Genomic DNA, 21,942 nt, shown 5'->3' on the forward strand with positions numbered 1-21,942 from the left:
ACTTCTAGGGAGGGGGCATCTACAGCTTCTCCGGGCAACCTGCTCTGCTGTCTCACCACCCTCACAGTAAAGAAGTTCTTCTTAATATCTAACCTAAATCTACCCTTTTTCAGTTTAAAACTGTTACGCCTCCTCCTATCACTACACCCCTTGATAAAGAGTCCCTCCCCATCTTTCCTGTAGGCCCCCTTTAAGTACTGGAAGGCTGCTACAAGGGCTCCTCGGAGCCTTCTCTTCTCCAGGCTGAAGAAGCTCAACTCTCTCAGCCTGTCCTCACAGGGGAGGTGCTCCAGCCCCCTGATCATCTTCATGGCCTCCTCTGGACCTGCTTGAGCAGGTCCATGTCCTTCTTATGCTGGGGGCCCCAGAGCTGGACACAGCACTGCAGGTGGTGTCTCACAAATGCGGAGTAGAGTAGGAGAATCACCTCCCTCGACCTGCTGGCCACACTTCTCCTGATGCAGCCCAGGATACGGTTGGCTTTCTGGTCTGTGAGTGCACACTGCTGGCTCATATTCATTTTTTCATCCACCAATATCCCCCAAGTCCTTCTCTGCAGGGCTGCTCTCAATCCACTCATCACCCAGCCTGTATTTGTGCTTGGAATTGCCTCGACACATGTGCAGGATCTTGCACTTGGCCTTGTTGAACTTCATGAGGTTTGTGTGGGCCCATCTCTCAAGCCCGTGAAGGTGCCTCTGGATGGCATCCCTTCCCTTCAGCGTGTCAACCACACCACATAGCTCGGTGTCATGGGCAAACTTGCTGAGGGTGCACTCAGTTTCGCTGTCCATGTCTCCAGCAAAGATGTTAAATAGCACTGGTCCCAACACCAACCCCTGAGGAACACCACTTGTCACTACTCTCCACTTGGACATCGAGCCATTGAGCGCAACTCTCTTGAGTGTGACCATTCAGACAGTTCCTTATTCATTGAGTGGTCCATCCATCAAACCCATGTCTCTCTAATTTAGAGATAAGGATGTCATGTGGGACAGTGTCACATGCTTTGCACAAGTCCAGGTAGATGACATCAGTTGCTCTTCCCTTACCCACCAACACTGTCATCCCATCCTAGAGGGCCACCAAATTTGTCAGGCATGATTTGTCCTTCATGAAGCCATGTTGGCTGTCACCAATCACCTCCTTATTTTCCATGTGCCCTAGCATAGTTTCCAGGAGGATCCTCTCCATGATCTTGCCAGGCACAGAGGTGAGACTGACTGGTGTGTAGTTCCCTAGGTCGTCTTTATTTTCCTTTTTAAAAAATGGGGGTTATATTACCCGTTTTCCAGTTAGCGGGAACTTCGCCGGACTGCCACTAGTTCTCATGTTCTTGTTGAACTTATTTGATGAACTCCCATAGGTTTATAAGGCAGGACTACATTTTATGGATGTTGACTTCCACCAGTTAAATCTCATTTATGTAGATTTTGTTTATAGTAGATATCTTTTACACTTACCCTTTTAATTATAATTGTTTCTACTACATTGCATGGTATAGATTTGAGGCTTAAAGTCTGTTATTCTCCTGATCTTCCCCACTTTTTTTTTTTCTTAAGATATTGGTGTTCTATTTATCACAGTCCTGTTTATCACCATCCAGTTCTCAGGTCCAAGGACATTTTTAAGTAAGAATGTTTTTTATATATATATATATATTTTTTTTTTTTTTTCTTCCCCTGTTCTATCATAAGAAGGAGGTAGAGGTCCTCCCAGAAAGCTTCCTTGACAGCAGCTGTCATCCAGGGACAAATTCTGCCACTACTCTCATCAACATAAGTTTATAGAACTTCTGCCATCATTGTGATTGCTCAACTTACATAAAGAGATGTATTGCATTGAGTACACTTGCAAAAGTAGCTGTTATTGTGGAAGTTGTGAACCAAATGTAAATTAACATGATTCCATTGAAGACATGGCATGCTGATAGCTATTGCAAGTCCTCTACCTCACCACATACTGGTGTAAGTATATATACATACGATACATAATAGACATATTTCACTTACCACTGTTAGTTGATTGCCTCTGCTTTAGAATCCCCAGTTGGCAGAAGACCAGTAAATCACACATAATTTTCCTCTGCCCTCTAATTCTTTTCTGGCAGGTTGCATAGTTCCTATTAATTGTTCAATGGCGAAAGCTGATTTGGGTTGGGGAGAGGCTTCCTTTTGACTTCAGTATCTATCTCTTCCAGAAAGAAAACTAATAAACCTGCAGTTTATAAATGTAACAGTTTCCTATGTTTTAGAATTCCTTTGAAGCATTATTTAAATAATATCAGCTTGAGTAAACTGAGAAATTTCAAGATTTTACTATAGGTTATTTTCTTTTTGCCATCTCTTTCATACAGTTTGTTAGGGGATAAATTTTAAAATTTCTTTAACTACATAGAATGGCATTACAATGAAAGTATAAACAAGTCCACTGACTTTTTGGTATGTATTTTGAGATATTCTACTTGTAATTCCAAAAATTTAGGTATTTTTCTGTTTAAAGAAAGCTCGCTCTGCTCTGCTGTGGTCATATGTGTAGAAAGGCAGAATACGTTTAGATTTTACTGTTCTCTTTCTTTTAGAACAATCCTACACATTATAGTTTTTTCTGACCTTCATGGCATCTTAAGACATTAGATTCAAAATCAGAGAGTAATTCTGAGAGCTTCAAAGTGCAAGCTTCACCACTAGACTTTTCTTATTGATCTTTCTTAGTTGCAGGACTAGTGCAAATCAAGTCTAAACTTAACTCTTACCTAGTCTAAACTATCTTTCCATGTGGTCTCCCCTTCTTCAGTTTCCCATCAGGCTTGAGATATTGCTTCAATAAGAGAACTTTCCACCTCTTAATTACTCAGTTTTACTAATTATTCTGAAGGGTTTTTTTACTCATTTCTTTCTCAATCTTCAAAGAGGATTTGATTGAGAACATCTTGATCTGCCTCAACATGCATAACAGGTTGTGTGATTGTTTAACTCACAAAAACATATTCAAATAGGGAATCATGAAATAAATCAATTGTTAATTTATGGTCATACTATAAGTAAAGAGAACTTCCTGGGCTAGTCTGTGTAAGAAAAATTACGCTACACATATATATATAATATAGACATTTTTCTGTCTATATAGTTTTTTCATTACAATGTGTTAAGGTGCTCTTAGGCAGAATATTGAACTGCAACAAAATATTTCAGAAGAAATAAATTACTTCCTTTTTGTTGTGGTTTAAGCCCAGAGGACAGCTGAGCACCACAAAGCCGCTCGCTTACTCCTTCCCCCTCAGGGATGGGGAGGAGAAAATAAAACAGAAGGCTCAGGGATGGAGACAAGGACAGAGAGGGATGGCTCACCCCTTATGGTCACAGCAAAAGAGAGACTCGATTGGGGAAAAAAGAACATCAATGTAATTTGAACACCACCACTACCACTTAGTTTGCCAGTCAGAGTAGGAGAGTGAGAAATACAACTACATCTTAAAAACACCTTCCCCCACCCCTCTCTCCTTCCCGCGCTCAGCTTTGATCCCAGTTTCTCTACCTCCTCTGCACCAGTGGCACTCCTTTCTCCTCAGGGAGAGGACTCCTCACACTCTTCTCCTGCTCCAGTGTGGGGTCCCTCTCATGGGAGACAGTCTTCCGTGAACTTCTCCAATGTGAGCCCTTCCCAAGGGCTGCAGGTCTTTGAGCTGCTCCAGCGTGGGTCCTCGCTGTGGGCTGCAGTCCTCCCAGCAGCAAACTGCTCCAGCTCAGGCTTCCTGCAGAGTCCCAGCCTCCTTTGGGGGCAGTCACCTGCTCTGGTGTGGGGTCCTCCACAGGCTGCAGGTGGGCATCTGCTCCACTGTGGACCTTCATGGGTGCAGGGGCACAGCCCACCCTCTCACCATGGGCTGCAGGGTTGTCTCTGCTCTGGCACACCTCTCCCCCTCCTCTCCTTTCTTCCACTGACCTCGGTGTTTGCATAGGTATTTCCCTCATGGCTAGAACTCCTCCTCTCAGGTTCCCCTTCTTAAATATGTTATCGCAGAGATGCAACCACCATTGCTAGTTGGCTCAGTGTTGGCCAGAGCTGGGTCTAACTTGGAACCAGGGGAGCTTCTAGAAGCTTCTCACAGGAGCCACCGCTGTAGCTCCTCCCCCAGTACCAAAACCCTGCCATACACAAACCCAACATGCTTTTCCAGACCCCTTCCCTTACAAAGAATCTAAAATGTGCTCCTGAAATGACATTTCTGAGTAATTTCTGAGTCACAATTTTGTGCCTATTTAAACTATTCTTATTCTTATTTTTCCTAGGAGAAAAACAAGTATAAATGTGGAATTCACTAGTCGTTTTCTGCGCCCTGCTGAAGCAGTGTTGCTACTGATCTCAAAGAGTGTGGGTGGAATAGCTGGTGCCACACTGACATTCTCTCTGAAATCTGAAGTCAACCATATTGAGCCTGCTGTAAGTTTATGTGTGTATGATTAAGATTGTCACAAAAATATTGTTCTTGTGTACATTGTATCAAACAAAAGTGAACTGAGGTAAGAATAAAAATGTGTTACCATCAGCATTAGCCTTTGACCTATGAATTTTCAGGTTTCCAATATTAGCCTATGTATATGCAGAGAAAAGCCTAGAGAAATATCTAAGGTACCTAAGGATATAAATCACACTTAGATCCTGAATAAATTTAAAAATTTTGCACCAATTGCTCTGGAAATAAATCTGGAGCCCTTTCAGCATACGAATGCTTTTGGAAATTCCATTGCAGAGGTGGTGATATGCTTCAGCCTAGTGATTTCAGTTGTCAGATGTAGATGGACAGCAAACTTTTGTTAGATGTTGCTAGGTTTATTTGTGCTTTTTAACTTTAGACAGTCTGTAGATTTAAGATATGTCCCAGAAATAGTCAGAACAGAGATAAGCAAGTGTTCCAGCATTTGTTATCAAATATTCATTGAGCAGATCTGGATAGATCCTTTTCTGAACTTAGATGGTATTTATGCAATTCTCTTCTTTTTTCACATGAATCTCTTTATACCATAGCAATAGGCACTGATGTTAGAAAGGAAGGTTGGGGCAAGAGAAGAAAATAGAGGTCATGTAAAGATAAGATGGAAAAAAGATGATAGCTTAATTCTCGGCTTTGTGCCATCATTTAAAAGAGCAGTTAAAACATGGTGAAGTTTAAAGCATGTTTAAAAAGAATTAGGTTTTAACTGTTCTTTGGTGGCAACAAAGCCTAGCATTTAAATTATGTTAATTTTGTAGTCACCAGTGGTCAAATGTGTGGTTCTATTCCTCTTTGTAATATTTTCCTGTTTGTTTATGTATTATACACGAATGTAGTTTTGCAACTTTTTCATACTGATACAAATTTTTGTTCTCTTTTAGGATATATTAAAATGCAAATCCCCATGTTATGAGCTGAAGAAAGTTATCCTAAATGTTACTAATCCCTTCAGAACTCATGGCATATTCAGGTAAACAATGCTGTAAAGACAAATCTTTAATTATCATGCTATTTTATCAACTCTTTTCCATAATTTTTTTCTTCTTAAAAACGTAAAACCTTGAGATTAAATTATAGGGATTTACATTACCAAAATTGTTACAAGCACTATGAAGTGGAAGATATCATAACCAATAAAGAAGATAAATAAGCCTTAATTGAAATCTATCTCAGTGTAAGCAATAAAGCTAGAGCTTTAATCAAATGGAGTTCATGAACCTTGCTTGTATTTTTGTGTTTGGCTGAGGTCCAGCAGAATTCCAAAGAGAAACAAACCATGTTAATTAATAGTTGGTTATTTTTTCCCCAATCTGTTTTGTCCTGCTGTTTAAATTATTAAGCATGCAAAAGAAAAGTTATGCGTTTGCCTTGGGGCTCGCATCACTATCAGTTAATCTAATCTTTCATTTGTATTCACCATAGATGTAACAACTGCTGTTATAAATGTTACTTTCCTTAATACAAAAGAAATAGAGTGCTGTGCCCCTTTAAAATCTATTTATGCGATCTGACTCCAAATTTTGTCTTTAGCCTATAGAGCTAAGCATTGGTCCATGTCGTTCATTTATTTACAAGAACCATTTTCTATAACATTTTTAACTTGTTTTACTGATCTGTTTACTATACATGTTGCATAGGCTGCTAATTAAAGTTGTCTTTCCCCCACAGAATGGGTTTGGTATAGACACCTGTAATACTATCATTTTCACTGCTGCAGCAATGTGCTCTGGCGTAAGCCTCATATATGGGAATCATAGCAGTTTATTTAGCTTCTGTCTTTAAGTCCTTGAGGTGGTCAGTGAGGCTGCCTGTAATCAGTTCTATGCTGTGGATAACTCTCTTGGAAAGAATAGATCAAAGGTGATGAATTAATTTAGTTTTATGTATATAATTCAAAAGCAACTTGACAGCTACTTGAAGTAATTACCAATTTGGGCGACATTTGAACCAGTAATCTAAAATAAAAGATTCTTTGAATCGTGTTTCCAGTGTTTTGAACAGTGTTCCATCAGTGTTTTGAACAGTTTTGAACAGTGTTACATCAGGGGGTGCATTGCTTAGTTGCAAATAATGCTAGGAAATGCATTTGTGATACCAAGGAAGTAGCTCTTTTACAGAAAACTGGGCTGAAAATCTTGAGACTAGGTGTATGATATGGTACAATTTAAGGACAAATTAAAAATATTGAGTGCCTCTTTGAACTCTTGTTAAATATATAACAAATGTCAGATATTTCCAAAAGCTGTGAATAATACACCCTAAACTAATCCTTGCCTAGTATTTGGCTATTTGTTAGATGCTACCCATTCTATCAACTAAATAATGTTTTATGGTTTTTATAGTTCCTAGCTTTTAATACTTATATATAGATACACATTTTAAAGATTATTGCATGTTGGTACTTCATTAAGAAAAATTAGTTGAATACTTTAAAAATTATCCATTACATTTCTTTGTGAAGTACTCCAGCTATTTCTCTCCCAAGATTAGGAAAGTATTTCTATAATATAAGATACTATAATAAACAATAGTCATTATTAAATGGCAGATTCAATGCTTGGGCAGAGAATCAACTAATGCTGATGTAAATTATCATAACTCTATTGAAAAGTTTGAATTCAGATCCACAGCTAGTGCTAAGCTAGTTGACACTGGCTTCTGTATTTTTACTATGTACTCTGTAATCTTCCTTCTGCTACTGTTGTCTGAGACTGCAGAGAAAATGCAGAAGTGTAGTTTAAAATGAATGAATTATGTGTCCTGGTGCCATGTAACAGAAGTTCTACAGTGATACCAAAAATTAATTATTGACTAATGACTAGCAGTAGGTCAATGGATTATCCAGTACCTAGAATGGAAATAATGTGTGCACAATGTAATGTACACAAAAGGAAAGAAGATCAGAATATTCTAGGAAAAACTAAAGTGAAGCAGCTGCTTGTGGTTTGTCAGGGAAATCAGAATTTACTTTATTGTAATATATTCATTATTTACAAAAACAAAATAAAATTAGCTGACCTTTTTTTTCTTCAAATGTAAATGAATTGATTATTCAATAACTTAATTTAGTACAGATCAAAGTATAATTGCAGTATAGAAAATTATTTCCAATTAAAATATGTATATAATTTGTCTTAATATTGAAATAGGCATTAATTTTCTTTTTTAAAATTTTTTGAAAAAATTGAAAATTTATCTGCATGTCAGGGCATGGCTGTGGACCATCCCTATTATTAGAAATCAGCCTACAGTATTGATGAGATGGTAGTTTACAGTATTTCCCAATAACCCTTGAATAAGTGTCTCATGATTTTGCATGCTTACATGAGCTTTAAAAATTACATGGCCCAAATACTGCAAAATGTTTTAAGTTATTAAATAAAGAAGAATTAATAAGTTAGTAAATAAGTATTTTTTTAAAAAAATGTTTAAACATTTTTTTCAGTACTTTTAAAGTATCTCAAATTGAAAATAATAGGCTTCTTTACCACACCTTCATTTAAAAGTTAGAATAAACTGAGTTTTGTCTTCATTCAGCAAGTTAAAAATGTGATGATTATGTGTACTTGACGTACTCTAGGGTCATTTTGCTGGAATCCACAAGTTACTTAAAACAGCCAGAGCAAGTATATCAAGCCAGGCAAAAGAAGCAAGAGCAAACGTCCAGGTAAGTTCTAAATGGTAATTGTTAATTGTAATATATTGAATTACACAATTTGAATAGTATTACATCTTTATGTATAGATGTATGCATACCTGTTGTAAAGAATTATAGGTTAGGACATGGAAATACTGTAGAATTATGTAACATTTTACAAACACATTACAGGTAACTGTGGAGAAAAGATAAATTATGGTGCATGTTGTGGTTTGAAACCGTCTGGCAGCCAAACATCCCCTCGCCCTGGGGGATGGGGGAGGAAATTTGAGGGGTAAAAGGAGGCTCATAGGTGGAGATGAAAACAGTTTGATAATTGAAATAAAATTAAACAATAAAAATAACAGAAAGTACAAAGGGGTAATGCGCACTGTGATTGCTTACCAACTGCTGTCTGATACCCAGCCTGTTCCTGGCTAGCGATCCCAAAATACCAAGGTCCTGCAATTGCAATCCCAGAAGGAAGAGAGAACACGCTCCTTCCTGGCCACCCCTCCTTTATATACTGAGCATGGTGTTACAGATGTGGAATATTCTGCTGGCCAATTTGGGTCCAGTGCTCTGGCTCTGCTCCCTCCCAGCTTCTTGTACACCTGTGCACGGGCAGGACATGGAGAGTTGGAGGGTCCTTGATCTTGTAGCAACAACTGAAAACATCAGTGTATTATCAGTATTCTTCTCATACCAAACCCTACACTGAATCCAAACACAGCACTATTCTAGTTACTAAGAAGAAAAATTAACTGTATCCCAGCTGAAAGCAGGACAGTGCAAAAAAAAAAAAAATCAAAATGTGTAATGTGCTGTTTGGATAAAGTGTTACAGAAACTAGGACTGAAAGGGAAACTATTGATGCTGAGATAGGGGCAGCTGTGGTGACTTAGCTGACTGAAATGCTGAAAACTAATTCCAGTTCACAGGAATAGTTCTGATTCTTGGAATGAAGAAAGTCAGGGTATTTTAAGGTGCAACAGTAAGGTCAAATTTTTATTTATATATAGGCAGTCTATGGAATTCTAATTGTGCTGAAGTGTAAAATGTTGCAGGTTCAGTAGGCTTCTGGAGATGAAAGAACACAATAAGGAGTTATTAGTGCAGATATATCGATATAAGTTAATATAATTTTGTGTTTATACATTATTACTTAGCTGATCCTGGACAGATTTTCTAACATAGGAAATCTGGAAGGAGAAGGTGAAGTGCTAAGGCTTGGACAACAGGCCCAAGCCTGAGTTGACCTATAGATGAATCCTGTATATTTTATGACTGATAACCATCGTGCTAGTAGGTATTGTATTAAGTTATAACAACCTACTTATGCTGGTGTAAAAAGTGCTAAAGCATTGAAATACTGCAGCCTGAACAACAGGCCCCAAGCTGAAGCTGTTAACTTAGCATGTCGTCGTTAATAAAATATGTAAACTCGCTAGTGAAAGACAAAATATAATCAGTAGTGAGGAGAGAATGTATCCAACTTTCCTTTCGCAGCCTTGTTCAAGGCTGAGAACCCAAGTATTTGGCCTTGTTAGAAACTCCTTGGTTCCCCCCCTGAGCCCTGGCCAGGCTTCGGGTGGAATCCAACAGGAGAATGAAGCCAGAAACTTTCCGCTCAAAACAAAGGTGCCAGCTATTCTGGCTTGTCGATCTCTGGTATATAAGGCTGGGCCCGTTTGCAGCGACTTTGGAAGCCTCACCTATGGGTGGACGCACCGTGTAGGATTTCCCACTTGCCGGGACAGGCTCTCCAAATCCTCGCTGTAACCAGGGCTCCCCAGCGTCTGCGGATCTGGATGATGATGATAATATACGCAAGTGGTGATGTATTTCTCTTAATTATTATTCTCTCTCTCTCTTGTGTAGTAATGATTTGATGCATTACCCTGTATTTTCCTGTTTGTTGCTTTAAGTGCACTATTCTGCCTTTTCTTACTGCATGTTTTCTGTATTACTCTGTTACATTACTTGGTTATCACTAGTAAAGTACGCCTACTCTTTTCACTCTGGTGTCCGAGTTTAATTGGTATCCTTAATCAGCAAAACAGAAGGAGAGTTCAAAGTAAGCATGGTAAAGATAATAAAATGACAACAAATTAAAAACAGAGAGCAATTGGAATGGGAGTCAAGGAGAGATAAAGAAAAATCTATGCTTAAGACTTAGAGTCTGGTATTTTTGTCTTCACTGTCTTTAGACAATGAAATAAATACCATTAAGCTTAGATGAACAGGTAAAAATCTTTGCAGGCACTGAAGAGGTGAGATGTAAATCGGAATCACTAATAGTCAAGGTTAAAGGACAAAGAGAGAATCAAAAAAATTTGTGGCACTCTAGAAGTGGCCCAGCATAGAGAAAGAGCTACCACAAATATCTAAAACAACATTTGGAACTTGCCAGATATTAAGAATTGCATGTTGTTTTAATAATTGACAGTTTAATAACTATTTTTCAGTCAGAGATTGAAAGTGTTATTTCTGAGTCTTTTTGATGATAGATTTTGCATTCACATACTGGGCAATTTATTTTTAGAGATCCATTTCTAGTCTTCTGTCACTTCAACCATGTTTTATAATTTTTTATTCATAGAGCAGTATTTATAATTATCAGTTGGAATAGAATTGTAGCTAAAAAAAATCTCAACAGAACTAAGAAGTCAGCTTACAGGAAAGATGACCAAAGTGTAACCAATCAGGTTTCTTCTCATAGAGGCAGGATCTAGCTTTGAAAATACACTATCAGCAGCCCTCTCACAATACATGTGGGAAATGTATTTCCAGCCCAGAAATACTATCAAGAAAGAATACTATAGCCACCAGACACTAATACATAGGCATTTTAGATGGATGCATTCAATGCCATTCTGTCCCTCATTTGTGTTCTGTGGGCTGCACTGATTGCCAGCGTCCTGTGTGCTCTGTGCACCTTACAGCTAAGCTACACTTAGGTGTGCTACAATAGATGAACCTCCAGTGATTGGTGATTGTTAGTTTTGAAATGTTCAGCCAACAGCAACACAATAATTTTCATACAAAACCTGCAGATATGTTTAGCAAGGCCTGTATCCCAGGGGAAATTGCCATGCCTATTTCATGTAATGCATGTTAGAAAAAAAGAGTCTGGTTGTAACTACCAGTTACTCTGATAAGATCCTCAGACTCTCAGCCTACTAAACAAATGTTGGACTGATTTGATTGGATGTTACTTCTGTTCATATTTTTTTGCCAAAAAGATGTTTTTTTTTTCTCTGAAAGTAATTCAAAATGTGATGTAATAAAGAATCAATTTTCATATCTCCTATGCTATCAACTCTGAGGGGGGAGATAGATAACATTTAGAACTCAAATACCATTAGCATATGCCAGTAAAGGGCTCCATCTTCAATTTAAGCAAGAGAAGAAATAAACTGGAAAACTGTATAACTTATTAAAAATTCTCTTAGGACAAAGCAGTGATTTTCTAAAACTACTATCCAAGGCCCGTTACAAAGAAACAAAAAATAATAGAGCCACTCTGGTAACTCCATCAATGTCTACAGATTTTGCTAGTACATTGTATTTGGAGGTATCAGAAGCTGTTGAAATAGAAAAGGATTTTTCATCATCCTGCATATTTTGGATTAATTTGTCCTTAGGAAATAAATCAATCTAAAAAGTGTCATTTCAGTCGCACATGCAGGACTCACTCTTATTGAAATTGATTTGAGGGCATCTTAAGTCTTTAGAAATCTCCAGTATTGATTTGCTATAGTTTTAGATGTTTCTGTTATCTGTGATAATAGAAGCCACTTAGCTGCTCTTTTTAAGAAATTTTTTTCTTGAATGCAACATAACAAACTTCTGAAATTTGTGTGAAAAAATTACTATGTGTACAATTCATAACTGATCAGTAAGAAGATTGTGCCTGAAATAATTTTCATTCTTTTGATAAATCCAGAAGATGCCTTCTACAAAATGGGGGCCCATTGCTCTAAGTGCTCTGTAAGCATTAAAACTACCGTAAAATCAGTGCTTATACTCTTAAGTAATTGTGTCTACATGATTCATGTCATTTTCATGCTTCAATCCTAACAACTTAATCATCTGTGCAGGTCCAGGTAGGTCTTTCTGTCTCATACTTCCTTCTGCGTCCTCCTACTGTGCCCCTAGATTTATCAAATACACCACTTTAAACCTCACTGTAACAAGCTTCACCTTCCAGGTAACCCTTGTACCTACCACATTTCCCCTCTGGGAGTATCACAGGCGCCCAAAATGGTGTCATGGAGACCAACCCCTTTAGTCACTGTGGCATGGACTCATCATCCTGTGACTGGAAGGATATCTCACTCTGAAGCTAGAGCCCAGATGAACTGTATTCTTACTGGGACATAGTGCTGTCTAAACCAAAAAATCTAACAGTAGCCCATGTGTCTGAGGCACGGTGTTACTCAGTGGTTGCAGGCAAGACCTCTTTGTCCATGGGGAGCTGAATAATATTTGGTGAGAAAGATAGTATTTTTTCTTTCATCCAGTTGACGTATCTTTTCTTTTAAGTATACTGTGATACATGTGCCTGGATTTTTTTCAAGTTATGCACTTTTCTATGCTTTTCCAAGCCCTTGACACTTCAGTTATTGTCCTAGGTCTACATCTGTGTGCCAGCATGGTCTGCTCCCTGTGGGAGGAGAACCAGGTGGAGAAGTGCAGACCACATGGCCCAGGAATTCTAATATAAAGCTACCCATAAGTAGTTTTCAAGCATGTTGGTGTTTAGAATGTTGTCCATTAAAAAAAAAGTATTGGATGACAATAAAAGTTCAAGATTACATTTAATAGCTAGCTTTTCCATCATGGATTTCCTTCTGTGAAACTAGGAAGTGGTAAAGGTATACTTATGACTCACTAATAGTCCTATTCTAAGACCATGACTAAGAAGTTTAGAGTATGCATTACAGTGTCCATGAGCCATAAGGATGGCTTATGATGCACAGATTGATTTGCAAAAAAAGCTGTGAATGTGAATAAATATTTTTACATCAAGAAAAATTGTTTCTAGAACAAAAAAGAACAATTAATTAATGAATTTGAAATGGAGCTTTGCAGAATATTGTATATATCTTCTTAATGTTAAATTATTTACTTTTTTTTTTTTTACCAGAGATAATACCAGGAATTTAAAATATTTTTATTTTTGTGAATTTTGTTCTTACACTTTTTGTTCTAAGCAGTTTCATGTCAAGAAATGAGTTACATTATACAGAATACCTGTGTTAACTTACAGATAGGATAAAGTAAAAATGAAGATTTAGAAAAGGCTTCATTGTGTCTCTGTGTAATATAGGTTATGAGATACAGCATTAACACCTGTTGTTTTAGAAAATAGGTTTAGAAATATGCTATCAGGAGTCATCACAATTCTGACTAATATTTGATATATTAGAAATTGATCTATTATAATATAAGACATACTACCTCTTTTGAGTAGCTCCTGTTTTACTTTCTATCCTAGTCTTTGTTCTGAGATCACAAACTGTTCCACAGAGTATGGAAACTGGCAAATATCTTAGATGTGAGTTTTGTGTTCAAATGTTTCAGTATTTTCAGTGCATTAGTAAGCAGTTCCTTGTACCCTTTCTCTCTCTAATAAAATGTTAGCTTGCTTCTGTCTTCTAAAGTTCATTGATGAAGTCGCTGCTCTGTGCACTCAAGATTTCCCCATGGTGCCTGGCACATTTTACTTTTCTTTTTAACTCACTAATATATAAAATCTGGAACTGGAAGGGACTAAAAAGATCATCTAGTGAATTCTACTCCAAATACAGAAAGCAATTCTCTTTTTCTTAGAATTTGTTGGATGGAGAACAGTTATTGGCTTGTCTGGACTCTGGACTGAAAAGTAAAGGCACACCATTGCACATGTTTGGCTATGATAACATGATGATGTATGCAGACTACCTACATTGACTGCATAGATGATTTTGCTTTTGATCTTGATTTTTTGCATACCTGATAACATGGCAAGCCTCTTTGTGGTACTATGTAGGATGAGGTAGTTGACAACTCAGAGGTCATAGCTACTAAACTGTATTTTACTGGTGCACAAGTATGGAAGTGAGTTGGAACTAGAGGTCCTTTCCAGTCCAAACTGTTCTATGATTCCATGAGTCTAATTTGTAGTACAAAGTTGAACAGGTTACACTAAACCATAGCAAGAATGAATTGGAAGTATTCACACCTGCCATTTTCTCTGTCTCAACCAGGTCTTTGTACCAAGCAATTGAGATGTGCCTAAACCAACCCTCACCTGTAACTTACTCTTGCAGAACTTCTTGTTCATTTCATGCATGGTAAAATAACCTTGCTTTGGAAGGGACAAGTTGTGTTTGCAAAAAAAAAAACAACCCCAAAACAAATGAGGCAGATTGTGTAAGTTGCTTGGACACCATTCCCCCAGTTAAACTGAATCATGTCTAATACCTGAGTTATCAGACTTGGAGACCTGATCCACCATGCGATATAATGTGTAAGTCTCACAAGTAGACCACTGATCCTTTGCCATTGAGTCTACAGAGCACATGCATAAACTTGGTGGTTGAGCTTGTCCTGGGTTCTTCAGTGATGTTTTTCATACAGTAGACATCAGTGTTAATATGGAGTAGCATGACTGGTGTGTAAGTTGTGACAGGACACTACTGTGGACTTAATACCACAGAATCATAGAATTGTTTTGGTTGGAAGAAACCTTTAAAGGTCATTTAGTTTCAAATGCCACGGGCAGGGACATCTTCTACTGGATCGGGTTGTTCAAAGCCTCATTCAACTTAACCTTGAACACTTCCAATGATGCCACAATTTCTCTGGGCAACCTGTTACAGTGTCTCACCACCCTCATCATAAAGCATTTCTTCTTTATATCTAATCTAGTTCTACCCTCTTTTAGTTTAAAAGTGTTACTCTTTGCCCTCTCACTACAGGACCTAGTAAAAAGTCTCTTTCTCGTGCCCCTGCTTTAAGTATTGACAAGACACAATAGGGTCTTCCTGGAGCCTTCTCTTCTCCAGGCTGAACAACCCCAGGTCTCTCAGCCTTTCTTCATAGGAGAGGTGTTCCAGCCCTCTGACCATTTTTGTGGCCCTCCTCTGGACCCAGTCCAACAGGTCCATGTGTGTCTTGTGCTGGGGGCCCCAGAGCTGGACACAGTACTACAGGTGGGGTCTCACCAGCACAGAGCAGAGGGGGAGAATCACCTCCCTCGACCTGCTAATCATACTTCTTTTTGTGCAGCCCAGGATATGACTGGCTTTCTGGGCTGTGAGCGGACATTGCCAGCTCATATCTAATTTTTCATTCACCAATATCTCCAAGTCCTCCTCCACAGGCTGCTCTCAAGCCATTCATCCTCCAGTCTGTATTGATACTAGGGATTTGCCCAATCCAGGTGCAGCAATCTGTGTAGACATATTTTATGGCAGCTTTAAGCTATTCTGCCTAATCCATTTCCTTATTTCTCTGTGTATTGAAAGGGGATGTGTTGAGCCAGACTGTGAGTATAACCATGCTTCTTATACCTTCCTGATCTTCACTATGTTCTTCTGTTTTTATTATTGAATGAGATGCTATTTTTGTTACAGAAGAATGAGACACAGTGTTCATGTCTTCCACAACACAGTTTTATTTCCCTTTCCCTTAATTTATTTGTAGGTGCTTTGTTCATTGGGGTGAGAAAATATTATAGAGACACACGTCAGTACCATGTCAAATTAGTGCAAGGAGTTTCTCTGTCATTCATCTCTGAACATAGGACTTATTCAATGTACAGTTCACCCCAGTGAAGAAATGTGTTATACTTTGTATGTTCTCAATGTGTAATGTATTTCCATGTAATATGCTTATTATGTTTTCATGCAGCTTTTGAGCAATTTGTTATTTTTACAGTGATTCTTCTGCTGTAGTCTCTGTTATTGGAATCCTGACTTGGCGTTCTGATTCAAAGATAAAGCATTGAAAGTAATGACATTTTAAATAAAATTTGTATTTTTGTATTTTTATGTGAGATACTTATTTCTAAGTAAAGAATAAATAGTATGTTGTACTTGCATATATCAGAGATCATTTTCCTTTCTGAAAAATAGCCTTTAAGTAAAGGTATTAAAATGAATCTCCAGGGTAACATATTCTGAGAATTTTATAAGTCCATTTATTTAAGGTTGTGATTTTTTTCTTAGCCTAGCAAGATTAACTATTTATTTTAAGAGAGACCCAATAGCTATCAAATGCTGTATGTAATAATTGTTTGCTATAAGCTGGTTCATCAAATTTTACTGCTAGGGGAGAATGACTTTTATGTGTGGATAATATTAAACCTGAGTCTAGAGCTGAAACTTGCAGTAATTTTTTGAGATACATTACAGTATAGTTTTCAGCAACTATGAGCTCTGTGCTTGTTGTAAATTAAACAAAGCTCTCCTTCCATAAATGTAACTGCACAGTCTTAACTCCTGTCAACACTGGTAAAAATTATTTGTGAAGAAGGATAGAAAAAGATATAAAATCATACCAAGGAAATATGATGGTAAGAAGCATAAGTTGCTTTGGGGGGATGGAATAAGCAAAAATTTTGTTGTAAGTTGTTTTTTCAAGTATATTTGTTCTTTTCAAATACACTTGAAAAGCAATATTGTAATGAACAGAGTTAAGGTGTTTAGGTAAAGATTCATCCCCTTCACTGCTTTGTCAGACAAATCCTTGATTGCATTAGGTTCTTTGTGAATGATTAATTGCACTGTTAGTGAATATAGATCATTCCTGTAGCCTTGGTGTAAAAGAGGTACAGAGGGACAAGCTTTGCTGTTCCCTGGCTTTCTCATCCCCTCTTTTCAGGGCTATAACCTTGTGGAAATGAAGCTTTTATGTGAACTAAATTAACTGAAACAAGAAGAGAATTATTTTTAGTAGAAATTGCTTGAAGAGCTTATCTTATGAAATTTGATGCTTCTAAGCAAGATCATGAACTACATATTAACATGGAGATTTTACATCCCTAATTCCTCATTGTGTGGTATAAATTCTCCAAATAGTTAGTCAAAGAGCCAAGAGTAAAATTAGCCTTTGTACAGAAAATTGTGGAAAATTATGTTGATATTTATTCTGTGAGCAGAAACATCGTAAACCATGTGTACAAAAGTAAATTTCAAGTGGTTTTTTTTGTATAATAATTCTTGTGAGGGGGGAAAAAAAAAAAGAAAAAAAGAAAAATTCCTAAGGAATATTTTAGAGAAAACCTATTTTAGGTAATTAATTTCCACTCTAATATTAATAAGATAATGATTTTGAGAACAACAAATGTAAGATGCCAAATTCAGTCTGTTTGGAAATCACCACAGTAAGTAAAATAAATTTACACCAGGTGGAGATAATGGCAACATCAGCCCCCTATTTTTAGCCATGAAACACGCAAATGTTCTACTGCCTATGTTGCATTTTTTCTTAAATAATTGTGCTCTGTTTCTTCTAAGATAAAGTCATTACTCACAAATTTTAAATAATTTGTGTACTATTGATTTATTGCAGTTCATGAATCCCTGGTATACAGAATTGTGGTATTTCAGTGGGATTTTTCTGATGGTTTAAATTGGATCTTGCACTTACTGGATTGAATTTGGATCACTGATCCAAAATGATGATCCTTGATCCTGAATTATCATTGCTGAGTAGTTAAAATTTGAATTTCCCCTTCACTGGGCATAGTTCCTTTCAGATGGTATTAGAAACAGAGTTTAAATTTAGAGTTTAAACCATGAATGACTCTGGAATAACAACTACTGGTATATCCAAGGTTCGAGTAACCCAAAGCCATAAACCAGAATCTTCATTTACTAGACAGTTTCTCAGTTTTTTTAATATATGACCTGCTGGTATGTTTTCTAATTAAGCTAATAAATGTAAAATGTTTGCTTAAAAGTGTGCATTACACACAATCTAGTATTCTATAACATAAAAGTATATAATCTGGAATTACAATTAATGTTTAAAAAATTTTAAATTTAAATGTCTAATTTTTATTGTTTGTAAATGTTAATGTTGTATTAAGGTACTTTGACTCCTCAATAGGCAGATAAAAGTGAATAGATTCAGTTAGCTCTAAGGATGGTACCTCAATAAGGTAATTGAGTTAACGTGAGTAAAACAGAATGCTTATCTGTTCTTTAAAAAGAGGAGACTGTTGAGCTAGAAAGAAGGTAGAGAGAACTGGATAAAAAATTGGGTGCTTAAAAAAATGTTTAGGTAAGAGGAGATCTAGTTTCTGAGGTGTGTTCTGATAAGGGGCAAAGGAAGAGTTACTTTTGCAAATCAGTTTCTGTAAGAGGCAGCAGTCTAAAGACATATCCACAAGGTCTATGAATATAAGTTCTAGAGTGAGCACAATGTATCTGAACTGAATTTGATTTGCAGATATTTAGATGTATTTCTATGGAGTAGTTTTTTGGGGGGAAAATTGGAAAGACTGAATGGAAGACAGCTGAGAGCATCAGAGGAATGTAAGGCCTTGCCACTTCATGATGTACCATTCTTTGCCTATCCCATAGGGTATTGAAATGATAAAAAGAAGAATTGGGACTGAAGTCCCCCCAAATTGTTATTGAGCAGGAGTAATTTTGACTGACAAAATATATGTGTGTATATATATATATTTTTAACATGAAATTTTGCTTATATGAGTATTGCAGAGATGCTATACTAGTTAACTGAAGGGAAAATGTTCTGGCTCCACTGTAATTATGACTACTAACTTAAGTGGAGAAGGTGGTATTTGACATTATTGGTAGGTACATGGTTCTAAAATGTGGTTTTATTTTTGTTTTGTTTTTTTTTTTTCTTTCTTGAAAACATTTGCTTTTCCATTGTTTATTAATAAAAAGGGGAACGAAGCTATCCATTAGTAATAGAAATGTCCAGCTTTAGAATATTGCTTTCATTTTTACTTTTTCCTTTTAGTTCTGAAAATAACATATTAAATTTTAAAAATAATACACTGCCTGAAGATCCAAATGAAGAGAACAACTTAAATTGCTGTAAGTACCTCTATACAATAACTCTTGTGTCATTACAGTAGAAATTAGATTATCTACATAAGCAAGATTTTTGTATCTAAAGTATGTTCAGTAATTATTATTTATGGGCATGCTCAGTAGCTACTGTTTATAGGAGAGTTTGTCTTCTGAGATATTTAATTTAGTGAAATGATTTCTAAGGTTGCGCTATAGACCTAATGATTTTACCATAAAAAAAAAAAAAAAGTTTTCTTTTTTTAAAGGGTCATGGACTGGCTTCCTGGGAGTCTGATGTGGAGCCTTTGCAGTTTACCTAATTTATTTTTGAAAATACTCATCAACAGGGATTGTGCATTTCTTCCTCTTATTTCCTATGACATGTCAGTCAACAGTTCTTTTAAAATGTATTGATCTACACCTACAGCCTTTCTGAGACTGTTGCAAGTCTGCTTGAGCAAAATTTGTAGGATGGCCTTATGAAATTAATTTTGACCTCTTGGAAAATATTGTTGTGTTTCCATGAGGTCATATGGAAAGCAGATTTGTAATCTGAATAATCTAGCCTTTCTAGATATATTGATTATCTCACACTGTATTCTGAGATTTGGTTAACAACCAACTAATACACAGTTCATAAAAATAAAAAGTATGTACCTTAAGTAATGAAGTTGGGTACAACTATTGTACCAATCTGTGAATAGTTTACAAAGGTTTTTATGGCTTCAGTCAGATTGGAGCTACAGAGACATTTTTGATGGTATTTCAGGTTTTAGGAAAAAAAAAATATGTTTTCATTTCCTATAAAAGTGCATTTCTGCTTTGAGAATAATTCCCCTTCATTCTCTCAATAACATGGTGAACAGAACCTAAAGTAGGGTCTTCCATGCTTGAAGAACTTCCAGACTTGAGGGAACATGTACTATTAAGGGTCAAGAGTCCTAAGTGGAGAGCAAGAGGAATTAGTAATAATTTTTTTCTTTTGAAGCAGCTGTAATAAAAAGGAAGAAAACTGTTAAAAAGAAAATCCATATTTATTAAATATTACTACTTTGGCGATTGTTTTAATTTCACAGAATCCAGAAAGAAAGTGAGGAGGGAGGGCTCTCACAAGACTAATTCAGTTTGCTCTAGTTTGACATACTTTGAATGAGGAACACTTGAAGAGGAGACAAGTTTGGGAGTTAGTGCTTTATTTAGTCAAAAATTAGTTGCTGTTAGGGCTGCCTTACCCTATTTGATGAGGTGGTAAAAATGGGACTTCAGTCCTGTTGGTGTGGTTTTTTTTTGTTTTTGTTTTTTTTTTCTGGGGGCTGGGGTGGGGGGTGGGGTAAATGAATATAGAAATTGGTTATGTACATTTTTAAGGTAATGTTTTTGCACGCATATACAATTATAAAGATGTGATCTATGTGCTAACTTTTGGAAATGAAATTCTTTATGTAGGCTTTAGAAACATTAAATTCATATAAAATTTAACTGTTTAAAATATGAATATTGGGAAAACAGGTTTTTTTATTGTTTGGAAAACAAATTGGACTATGGAGAGAAGAGGCTACGCCTTTCTTCAGCTTGGTTCTTGGTGGTTTTGAGGGGTGAATCAGTTCTATTTTATTGATCAGAGTTTGGCATAGGTTTATTACATGATCTTCAGTCATTTCTGTTGCCTTTACTTTCACTTCCGTTAAGTCTGCTGAACTTCCTAGAAAGCTAGCCAGCCAAACTTGAATGAAAGTCTGGTTCTAAGGTAATCTGCATTATTAAAATATGCTTAGCAGATGAAAAACATGCAGTGAGAAAGTAGTGAGACTCTGCTAGGTTCAACCCTAAGATTCTTAGTGTCTTCTGAAGAAAGCACTTTCTTGGCATAATGTTTTTGTGAAAGCAACACAAAGAAAGCAAGCTTGCCAGTATTTAGTTTTTGTTCATTCTGGAGAATTTCAGACTGTAACATAATGTAGTTACCACTACTGAGAGCAAGATTCCTTGTTTAAATAGTAGTAAACTGTACTCTTCTTGCTGGCAGTAGTCATTTGCTTATAGGCTGTACATCCTTAAAGTTTTTGATGGTGAAAACTGCCTGTTTTCCTTGGTTTTGTTTCAGTGCACAGAATGAGAACACAAGTAGTTAGCAAAATGTTTTTAAATAATACAGCATGCAATATTGCAGCACACTTACACAAGTGTAACCGTGGACACTGATCACTGATTACAAGTGTGTCTTAAATACTGATTACTACAGGAGGCTGTATACAGTGTCCTTATATTTAAACTCAGGCAGCTACATTATTTTACAACTCGTGTTGTTGTATCTAAACAATCATTTAAACTTATTTTAACAGCTGACCAATCCAGCCTCCTTCATGAGTTCTTCAGTCCAATGGAAAAGCTTTCCTTGGAAGCAAGAAGTTCTGCAGGCTTAGATATCCACTTCCTTCCCTTTAATCTGGAAAAACGTTACTGCACTGTCATTCTGGTTAATGAACTGGTAAGAATAGAAAGTATGTTCTGTGAGTGGTTTTCATGTGATAGCCTAGTCAGTTAAGAATCAAGATACATTCGCCAATTATGTGTGAATGGGGTAAATGAATATAGAAATTGGTTATGTACATTTTTTAAGGTAATGTTTTGCACGCATATACAATTATAAAGATGTGATCTATATGCTAACTTTTGGAAATGAAGATCTTTCATTTTTTTGGTTAAAATACAATATTCCTATTATTCGTGAAGGAAAATGCTGCTTAACAAGTTGGTCAGAGATTTAC

The 21,942-nt window shown here is 36.7% G+C and overlaps 1 protein-coding gene across 1 annotated transcript in view; it reads left to right on the forward strand.

Annotated features, from left to right (window-relative positions):
- Positions 1-21,942, forward strand: part of CFAP47 (cilia and flagella associated protein 47) — a 347,912-nt gene that overhangs the window by 124,223 nt on the left and 201,747 nt on the right. Inside the window, exons 38-42 of the mRNA XM_074860922.1 lie at positions 4,293-4,443; positions 5,377-5,465; positions 8,076-8,162; positions 19,122-19,198; positions 21,517-21,662. Coding sequence (XP_074717023.1) covers positions 4,293-4,443; positions 5,377-5,465; positions 8,076-8,162; positions 19,122-19,198; positions 21,517-21,662 — 550 coding nt within the window. The remainder of the gene's footprint in view (positions 1-4,292; positions 4,444-5,376; positions 5,466-8,075; positions 8,163-19,121; positions 19,199-21,516; positions 21,663-21,942) is intronic.

The sequence above is a fragment of the Strix uralensis genome, chromosome 2, assembly GCF_047716275.1.
Source record: "Strix uralensis isolate ZFMK-TIS-50842 chromosome 2, bStrUra1, whole genome shotgun sequence".
In the NCBI taxonomy this organism is placed as follows: Eukaryota; Metazoa; Chordata; class Aves; order Strigiformes; family Strigidae; genus Strix; species Strix uralensis.